Raw genomic sequence first — 9,846 nt, 5'->3', positions numbered from 1 at the left:
GACATTATGCAAAACTTTTGAATTATTATTCGTTCCATCTTCCCTTTTTCTTTTTTTTTGTTGGCTATGTTTGCTGCAAGAAATAGGTAAATACAATTATCCCATAGATAATGCGTAACCCATTTTTTTGGTTTAAAATTCAAAATTATGATATTATTTTCGAATAATGAAGTAATGACTATCAATGGAAATAAAATTAATAAACAGTGAATTAATCAATAATTCTCAACTCCAATTTTATGGTATTTATAACTATCTAAATACACTATTTCGATGCAATTATAATTTATGGTATTTCTTGATAAATTTACCAAAAATTTGAAAAGGAAAAAGTGGTCAAAGATTGAAAACAGTGTGAAATGATCAAGAAGAAAGAATCCAACGGCTGCGTTTTAGACATCTGAACTCCTCTTCTCTAAGGAAGTCCAAAGGGAAACAGCACGACATTGTCGCAGTCGCAAGCACACTCTCTTCAGCTGTCACAGTTGACAAAAATTTTTTACAATTAAAAATGGGAAAAACAGAAGTAAAAGGGACGATGACGTCGTCCTCCTCCTCGATTTCACGACGAAAGAGGTGCAGAAGGCGGCGAAGCGGGTGGAGGAGACGCTTTTAGAGTAGCAAAAATGAAATGAATCAATTGAGAGAAATCGTCGTCGATAAGTCCTTTTTCTTTTTGGCGGGGAAAGCGGCGTTTTTATTGGTATCCTACATTTAAGCTAAAATTAGGAGCTTAATTTTTTAGTTAAAAAAGTTGGGCATTTTCGTTTCAGTATATAAACTCATTGCGGGTTCTACTGGGAGAAAATCACTATACGGAAAGAACAGCTAAACGAGCTGTTGAAATTCTAAAGAGAAGAGGGAAGTCATTGGAGTCTAAAGTAGATTCATTGAAGGCCGTCATGGAGGATCTTAGAGCTGAGGCTTGCTTTTTTGATTCCACCGCTTCCGAAGTAGCTGTAAGATTTAAGCATTGGAGCCTAAAGTGGATTATCTTTCGTAGCTAGTCTTCACCTATTACTATTATTTTATTGTTACAGGAGGGTCTTGTAGAGGATGATTGTTCTACCGAAAGAGTAACTCAATCAGGCAGGGTGTTGCCTGAGTAGCATGGTACGGAAACTTTGGACCTTATTCGATTTACCAAAGATGAAAATGGTAACCAGTTGATTCTGAATTATGTTTTTAGACAGAGTAATTGGAATGTCAGTTGCTTGCAATATTTTTTTAACACAGTCGGCATCCAACCGTCTCTTTAACACATTGCATTTCTGTCTTGCTCGTTCCTATCTTTCCAGATCCCTTTTTTTTTTTTTGCCCAATGTACTTGTTATCATGCAGCCTACCATCAGATGTTAGTTACATTTATTCTTACTTGATTACAATAAAATGGTTATTGGTTACTTTTCTGAAGTTCAGGCTCAAAGTGATGGTGATGAAGAGGAGCAAACTAAAGCTGTTTTTGACAGAAAACAGGATGAAGGTTAAAGTTCTTATGATCATGAGCAAAGATATTCAGAGGTAATGTTAGAACTTGATGCTTTTTGCACGTTGAATACAATAAATGAATGACTTCTCTGGATACTTAAGAAAGAAGAGATGTTTAATAAATATCATCGTCAAGATTTAATTAATCTGTTAGCTGTAAGAGATTTAAATCTTTGTATTCCTTCTTTTCTCTTTTACCTTTTTTGTTAATCTTTGACACTTACTGATGATCAACATTGTGAATTAATTTTTCTTTGTACAAGCCATTGATTTTTTTTATATTTCAAAATGCAGTAAATGGGTTCCAGAGAACCTGTTTCGAAAGGTTGTATTGGTGGTTTATATTTCTGACCGATGCAAGTAGTTAATGATGTAAATCTAATAAGGAAAAGAAAATATCTAGTCATATCCACCAATAGACGTACATATCATTTCAAGTTTGTTTTAGAGATGACACAATTCCTTTGTTTTATCTTATTCAGGTAAAATGTCACATAGTCAAAGTATGCCCGAAGATGCAAAGATGTTAAATCCTTCCATTAATGCTTTTGTGCCTTCTGAAAAGAAGGTGAAGTTTGAAGTAGAGCATTCATAAAAAAAAGAGATATCCATAGCTTGTATGTAAACTCGATAATATTCTCATGGCACCATCTCTTCTAAACTTTCTCCCCCTGAATTGCATTTTGCCTCTATATCGTCATCCTTGGTCTTGATTGCTGCTAGGCATTCCTTCTTTTGAATATCCAAAATTTCCAGATATTTTGCACAAACACTGCGATTATAAAGTGTTCACTATGTGTACTAAAATCGGCTTCTGAATCTTGGAAGTGGTGGTCTTTGGGAGAAAGAGAGAACAAAAGCAACATAGTATCAATATTTTATTTTGAACAGTTTACATGTCATTGATGATTTCAGTTTGGATTTCATCAGCTATTAAGTTTATTAAGAAATGCAAGATCCTCATGGAAGGGCTGTTAAATACCTTTTTGACTTCAATTTTCTGTTACATAAATCTGTCCAGACCTCAAAACAAGGATTCGATGGTTCCAAGGTATATCTACCTTGAATGTTGGTTATATTTTTATGGGCATAAAGCGTGCTGTTTATGTGCCTTTATGAATCATGATGTACTCTCTATTATGTGCAGGCTGTTATAGGCTCCATGGTAGAGCATACTCACAATTTGGAGAAAATTTATCAGGACAAACTATAACTTCATCACTGGTACTGCTGCCAATATATTAAGTAAGTAGTATGTTAATTGAATTCTAGTCTTAATTGCAATATTTTGGTCCTCTGCAGCTTTATAGTTCTCAACCTTCAAAGCCAGTGTCCAGATTCAAAATGCAAAGAAAGTAGTTTCATGTGGTTAAGAAACATGGAAATGTATGAAATGTAACCTCTGAGCAGCAGCTAAGGCACTTGTATGAGAATAGAATGTCAAATCCTAGTTTTTTCACTCATGAATATGACAAGGCATTATGTCACAGACTCACGGTATAATATACTCATTCCATAACTAATTCCAAATCCAAGTTGTGGGATGAAAGTTTTGTTTAGATCTAGAGACAATTGCTTTCATTGCATGCTAAAATACCGGGAAATGCAAGGAATGTGCCTTTTTTTCTATTATTGTACTTGGAGGTTAGAGCAATAGAAGCTAGTATTAAAAATCTGCACAGTGCAACCATCGAATGATATACCCATCCAACATTATTAGTTGGTTACAAGGTAACAGCATGCTCTCAGCACTCTCAGTTTTGGACACGCAAGTAGTTTGACAACTTAACTTAGATTCCATACTAGGAAGATTTTGTTGTTCTACCATTGACATTTCGGAAACTAGTTTTTATGGTGCTTACATCCCAAAACAATGACACTAGGGACGAAAAACAAAAGGAAAATCGAGGGAAAGTAACAATAATTGACTGTAATAATACACACTTACATTCTTATTGGCCACTATTTTCGCACTGAAACTAGCCCTACTGTTCATATGCACATTCTAATTCTAAACACTTTGGATATACTATGTAACAATGAGTTAAAAAGAAATAAATAGTTCAATCTGTTTTCTTACAGTCTGTGAGTGGACTTCCCAACACTCTGTTCAACCATTAGAGCTTTTTTCTTCTTTTATAATCCACAAGCAGGCTCTCCCTCTCTAAAGGAGTAGCACAGAGTACCCACCTACTGAATTCAACCACTCCCATTCTCTTGAACTGTGCTAGGCGACCGTATTGAATCTTCTTATGATCCCTGGATGAGAGAACATTTTCCTCTCCATCCGATTTCCTCTTCCATGAATAATTGGAATCTCTTTTCAGGTTATCATCCTCGGTAACAACTTTTTTCTGTTGAATCCCAGGTCCAATGTTGACAATGTCTTCGTTGCGATGGGCATACAAGATACCTGAAGATAAAGAGTATGAGATTTTCAAGAGTCAGTTACTTTGTTAAAGACATTCTCTCTTTCTCCATCTCCATTTCTTATTATCTTAGTTGATGCCCAATCCCTGTGAAATGCACGTTGTCAGATACCATCTTAAATGGTCATATATGTAAGCTTCATTGGAATAACATACAATAACACATTTTCTTTCTCAAATCTATTCTATGTTAAAAGAATGATAAAATATTAATGGAACTTTAGGCCATTTACTAAAGTAAGCAGAAATAAAAGAGGGAAAAGCACGGAAGTAAAATGAACATACCCAAGTCTTTAAGGACTGGTTTATTAGTAGTAGCCCTCTCTATGCAAGTGGAATGCGAATTCTTGGACCCTGAGGATAATTTTTCACTTCCTTCTGACAGAATCAAATGGACCCCTGTATCGGTCAATTCCTGCTTATCACTATGGTGTTCAGCATCCTGCTGCCCTTGTTTCTCATGTAATTCAAGTATTTCACTTGTAAAAAGTTTATCCGAAAGATTGCGAAACAGATTGCAGATTCCAAAAAGCTCACCTTGAAATTCCTTGCAATCCTGAAAATAAGATGGATGTCAAATGGAATATTGGAAACTCTAACTTGAAAGGATGAGTGAGACCATTTTACATCTAAAACTGAGCCACAACTTCAGCATATGCTTCGATTAGTTTATTAAATGGATTCTAATGATGTGGTTGACATTGCAACATTGTTTAAAACATGGTCAAATTACTCGGAGTGTAGTTTAGCCCGCAAAAATATCCCATATCTATACCTGCACGCCTTCAAAGTATCTTTTTTCCATTTTCCCAGAGACAGCAATGTTTGATAGCTGCTGTTTATACACCTGACGTGAATATACAAGTTCTTCAAGGGAACCAGCTGCAAGAAGGCGGAAAACCACAACATGCCGCCTCTGTCCAAAACGAAATGATCTGTCCTGGGCCTGTAAATCTTGGGCTGGGTTCCAGTTTGGATCAAATATAACCACACGATTAGCACCTACGAGATTCAATCCAAGCCCACCAGCTCGAGTTGATATGAGGAACACCTGAAACCAAAATAGAGAAACAAAATTTAATGAAAATCCAAATTGCAAGCCTACCATACTTTATTCAACTTAAGTGGAAACATACTTGTTTGCTTGGACTTGAGTTAAACTCATCAACAAGAGACTGGCGCATGTTGGTTGGAGTAGAGCCATCAAGTCTTGAAAAGCAATAACCTTTCCGTATAAGAAACTTCTCCAATATATCAAGCATCCTGAAAATTGTTGTTTGATATAATGAGCAGAAATAAAAGATTGATGCAAGCGACAGAATGGATACATATGATAAATTCAAATGTTCGAAAACCTAGTTCTAGACTATATGAACAAGCTTTGCTATGAAAGCGTACTCATACCCCCAAAAACTTGAAGTAAAGAAAAAGATCCCCTTCAACAAATGAAATGACCACAAAGCTTCATGTAAAATACAACATATTCTTTCAGCCTATTCCCACTGAAAATTAAATTATTATAAATGTAAAATTTAGATTCCCTCTCAATTTTGGAAGATCAAATGCTAATAGTACATTAGAGTTTCCAGTCTGTGCAACTTTTCACAAAATTGGCACATGAAACAATTTTGACTAGTGATCTTCTTTCAATTTTTAAACAAAAATGGAGTAAAGACAATTATTGCAATAACCGTTCGAAACAATTATTTTCCTCATATTGGTTGGGAAAACATTTTCCATAATACTTTCTCCTCAAGAAAAATCTGGAGTGAAAAAAAAAAGGTCTTTGGGACATACATACATACATACATAAACACAATGACTTTGGCCAATCTGAAAATATTTCACAATTTTCTGAACTTGGCTAGTATCCCGAGTAAAACAAACGAAATGGCCATAGATGTCCAGGTGTTAAGGTCTAGTAATCTGACAATTCAATATATGGAATAGTACCTAAGCAGTTAAGTGCGAATTAGATCATCACCTGACAGAGTAGCTAAAGAGAAGAATTTTGTCACCCTTTAAGGCCCAAGAGGCCATTAAGTTATCCAAGGCCCGCATCTTGCCACAATGTCTAGTGTCACTTAAGCCCATAAAGCTCTCACTTGGGGCATTCCCTCCCACCATATCAATATCTGGACCAAAGACAGCAGAGGCAAATTCTGCATCTTTCCTTTGTTTATCAGGTTCATCCCTAGGGTTAGGCTTAATAAGCTCCAAGTGATTGCTTATCTGCAGTAAAAATCCAAAGGTAAGCATGAGACACATCCAGAATCATGCAACAACAATCATGTTCAAAATTTACGTAGAAAACTATACTCTCTTTAATGAAAAATGCTCAGGCTAAATAAGGATTCCACATATAAGCCTTACGCATACTAAATAGGTAAAGCTACAATCCAATGCGCCACAAAAAAGTCTTTCAGAAATGATGACTCAACATATGCTTTGAAGAATGTAAGGCTCATGGTTTTGAATCTGAAGTCAACACAAAACTAGGGATGGCTTGATGCAGACTGAATCAATAACATGCCTGTTAAAGATATAATTTCCTAAGGTCGGCAAAGATTTGATGGAATTTGAATGAAATAGCACCTTTTAAAGAGACCAAGTATGATATTTTAGTCAAACAGTTCCTGAATTGCACTGATGTATCAGCAAGCAAATCTTTCAACGCTATGCATAAATTGTAAGAATCTACATATAAATACATCAATCAACATATTTTTTCCACCTTTCAGCAAACGTTTCTTATATTGAAATGATAATTAACAAAATTAAAGACATAATGCTTAAAAAAACCCCTAAAATGTTTATGAAAATTGAATAAGTTCTTATTCTTCTATTACATTCAATTAAATTCATGTATATTTATTTTGAATCAAATAGATCCTTATGATTAACCGTTGACTAGCTGCCATTAATCATAATGTCGCTTGTCATTTTATATCTACATGGTACTAATATGACACTAACATGGAAGGTGAAAATGCCCCGTGACCATGTTATCATGTCACATCAACATGCCATGTTATCAACCGTTATAACATGTCAGCATGCCATGTCAATATCATGTTGACATGACATTGAGGTAGAACGTTAAAATGTAATGTGACCATGTCATCATGTCACATCAGCATATTACATTATTATCTAACATGACATGTCAACATACCACATCAACATCACATGGCATAAAATGACAAGTAACATTTTGACTAACAATAGTTAATCAATCATATAAAGGCATATTTGGTTTAAAATAAAAGTATAAAAGTTTGATTGAACGCAATAAAAGAATAAGGATTTATTTGAATTTTTCTGAATAGTTTAGAAGCATTTTTAAGTATTATGCCAAAATTAAATATTTTCTCCTATTTGACACCTTAATCTTTATGCCATGCCTCATAACAAGATAATAGGCTTTGCTTTTACCTCTTACTTCAAAAAAAACTAGGCTTAAACACTTAAAAAACCCCTGAACTATTTTACTTTATGCAAAAAAGCCCTTCTTCTTTTATTGTACCCAAAGAAAGCCTTATTACCATACAAGCCCTTAACCCTAATGAAAAATTAACAGCTGACTCAATGCCATCTGGCATTTTTTGTCCACATGGTAACTAATGTGGAATGGGCAGGATATTTTCCCACTCTATATCAGTTGTCATGTGGCAATATCATATGCCACATGGACAAAAAATGCCAACTGACATTGCATCTGACAGCTATTAATATTCTATTTGGGGTTAGATAAGGTTATGAGCTTGTGTGAGTACAAATCAAAAAATAAAAGCTTTTTTGGATAAAATAAAAGAATAAGGGCTTTTTTGCATAAAGTGAAATAGTTCAAGGGCCTTTTTAGTATATAAGCCAAAAAACTACCAAGCACTTAGAAATATTTTCCAAGTCTATATGTGGCAGATGTCCTCCTTTCAAAACATTGAGTACGGGATTTTTCTAGAGTGCCTATATGAACCTAAAAGTTTTCATATAAAAATAAACATTTAAAAAGAAAAGGGGAATCATTGACCTGTTGCAGCTTGACAAGGCATGGAAGGACAAGGCAAAAAGGACATGAGTCACAACCTTCTAGGCTATCCCTGTGAAGGTAAGGCCAGATAATTCCATCAGGCACAATCCTCCTACAACATTCCACTTGTGTAAGAGGGCTTCCACAGCTACAGCGCAGGTCCTTGTTTATAAGACATTGGATGTCTGGCAGTTGTAACATTCTCCTATAAACACGCCTTTGCAATTCACTCATTGCGCAAAAAACAACATTATCTTCCTTTCCCAACATAAGATGTCCAATAGTCTCCTCTTTCGTCCTTCTTAGCATATATTTACGAAGAACTGCTACCAGGTGCTGTTTACGCTGATCAGCGACCCAAACAAATCTCTCGGGAGCAGTTGACCTTTGGCCATGCTTGAGGGGTTCATCATAAAACTCCCGAAAATGTTCCCTTGTTCCCAAGGATCCAGGAGCAACCCAATCAAAGAGGTTGAAGAGTTCCATAATTTTGTTCTGCATGATGGTTCCTGTAAGACCAATACGTCTGCGAGTCTTAATTTCTAAACATGCTGTATAGAGTTTTGATTTTTCATTCTTTAGACGGTGTGCTTCATCAATGATCACAATCTCCCATTTGATCTCTGACAAAACATTGCCATGAATTCTGAATGTGTCAAAACTGGTAACCAGAACCTCAACTCCATTGGCTTGTAGCTTCTCAAGAATCAATTCACGGCTTGAACCATGGTAAACAGAAACGCTAAATGTTGCCCATCTGGAGAATTCACACTCCCAATTGTGGATGACAGAAGTTGGACAGATTATTAATATAGGGCCTTTCTTTCCAACCTGGTTTTCCATCAATATTCTGGAGTCACCATATTCCTCATCTTTTCCATATACAGCAGCGAGAAATGCGATTGTCTGTATTGTCTTCCCTAGTCCCCTACATTAATTTTTAGAAAAAGTAAAAAACAAGCCATTAGTCCTTCTGAAAGAAGGTGCTCCTAAACAAATACACATAATATAAGGCTCACCCAACACACTTAGTTTTTAATAAGTAAAAATAAAAATAAAACGGAAAGAAGAATCACAACCAGAAAACTTGTGTGGAAAAATAAAAAGGCCATGCTGTCATAGATAACTGAAGGAACACAAGGTGGTCATCAAGTGTTCTAAGTTCTCACTAATTAAATTTCTCTGCAAAGAATGTTTATTTCATTGTTCTTGCTACAATGCCCATTCATGACATAAGCATGAGCATATTCTTTGTAACTTACTACATCATATTTTGTAAGAAGGCAACAGACAGACGAATTTTAAACTGACATAAAACAAGAAACTTACTATAAGTCTGACTTAAAGCCAGAATAATATGAACAGATATTGGGTTCCATTATTGAAGCTATAAGCGACTGATAATAAATATGAAAATCACTACACTCAATTGAAAAGCAAGAGCATTCTGGCCAGGAACAAACCAATAACAAGTAATCTATGAAGACAAACAAAATATACAACGCAACAATACTAACATAAAGGTCATGTTTGGTTGGGGGAATGGCTCTATTCCTTACAAAATTTTATCCCCTTGTTTGGTTTGTTCTTGGGGAAGGAATAGCCACTTCAAAAGGAATGGCTATTCTTTAAAATTAGGTAAAAGCTTGGAATAGCTAATACCATCTTCCTCATGGTATTAGCTATTCCACACCTATGGGAATAAAATTTAAATATTTTGAACTAAAATGTCACTATTTATTTTTAAAAATTACAAACTTAAACTTATAAAATCAATATTTTAAATTAAAACTAAAAAATATTAATATTTTTATATTTTAATTATAACATATTTAAATTAATAAATAAAAAATTAATATTTTAAAATAATTAATATTTTAATTAATGATAATTAATTAA

The 9,846-nt window shown here is 34.8% G+C and overlaps 1 protein-coding gene and 1 long non-coding RNA gene across 4 annotated transcripts in view; one reads left to right on the top strand and one right to left on the bottom strand.

Moving 5' to 3' along the window:
• On the top strand, positions 342 to 3,047 carry LOC18608732. 2 transcript variants are annotated; one of them, XR_001926807.1, is made up of 5 exons: positions 342 to 1,158; positions 1,420 to 1,521; positions 1,971 to 2,539; positions 2,636 to 2,712; positions 2,791 to 3,047. It is a non-coding gene; the product is annotated as an uncharacterized LOC18608732 (long non-coding RNA). The 2 variants fall into 2 exon arrangements; XR_001926806.1 differs by having other exon boundaries at positions 1,971 to 2,712.
• Positions 3,289 to 9,846, bottom strand: part of LOC18608731 (switch 2) — an 8,062-nt gene continuing 1,504 nt past the window's right edge. Inside the window, exons 3-9 of one of the 2 annotated variants that reach the window (XR_001926805.1) lie at positions 7,948 to 8,875; positions 5,902 to 6,149; positions 5,054 to 5,180; positions 4,693 to 4,968; positions 4,455 to 4,473; positions 4,203 to 4,332; positions 3,805 to 3,901 (exon numbers count right to left, since the gene is read on the bottom strand). Coding sequence is in view for 1 of the 2 variants with exons in the window: in XM_007043560.2 (XP_007043622.2) it covers positions 3,606 to 3,901; positions 4,203 to 4,473; positions 4,693 to 4,968; positions 5,054 to 5,180; positions 5,902 to 6,149; positions 7,948 to 8,875 (2,146 nt within the window). In the remaining variant the exon portion in view is untranslated. Of the gene's footprint in view, positions 3,902 to 4,202; positions 4,474 to 4,692; positions 4,969 to 5,053; positions 5,181 to 5,901; positions 6,150 to 7,947; positions 8,876 to 9,846 lie in introns of both variants that reach the window. The other variant, XM_007043560.2, reaches the window with a different exon arrangement.

The sequence above is a fragment of the Theobroma cacao genome, chromosome 2 (genome assembly GCF_000208745.1).
Source record: "Theobroma cacao cultivar B97-61/B2 chromosome 2, Criollo_cocoa_genome_V2, whole genome shotgun sequence".
NCBI classification, from domain to species: Eukaryota; Viridiplantae; Streptophyta; class Magnoliopsida; order Malvales; family Malvaceae; genus Theobroma; species Theobroma cacao.
This window is presented reverse-complemented; position numbering and strand designations above follow the sequence as displayed.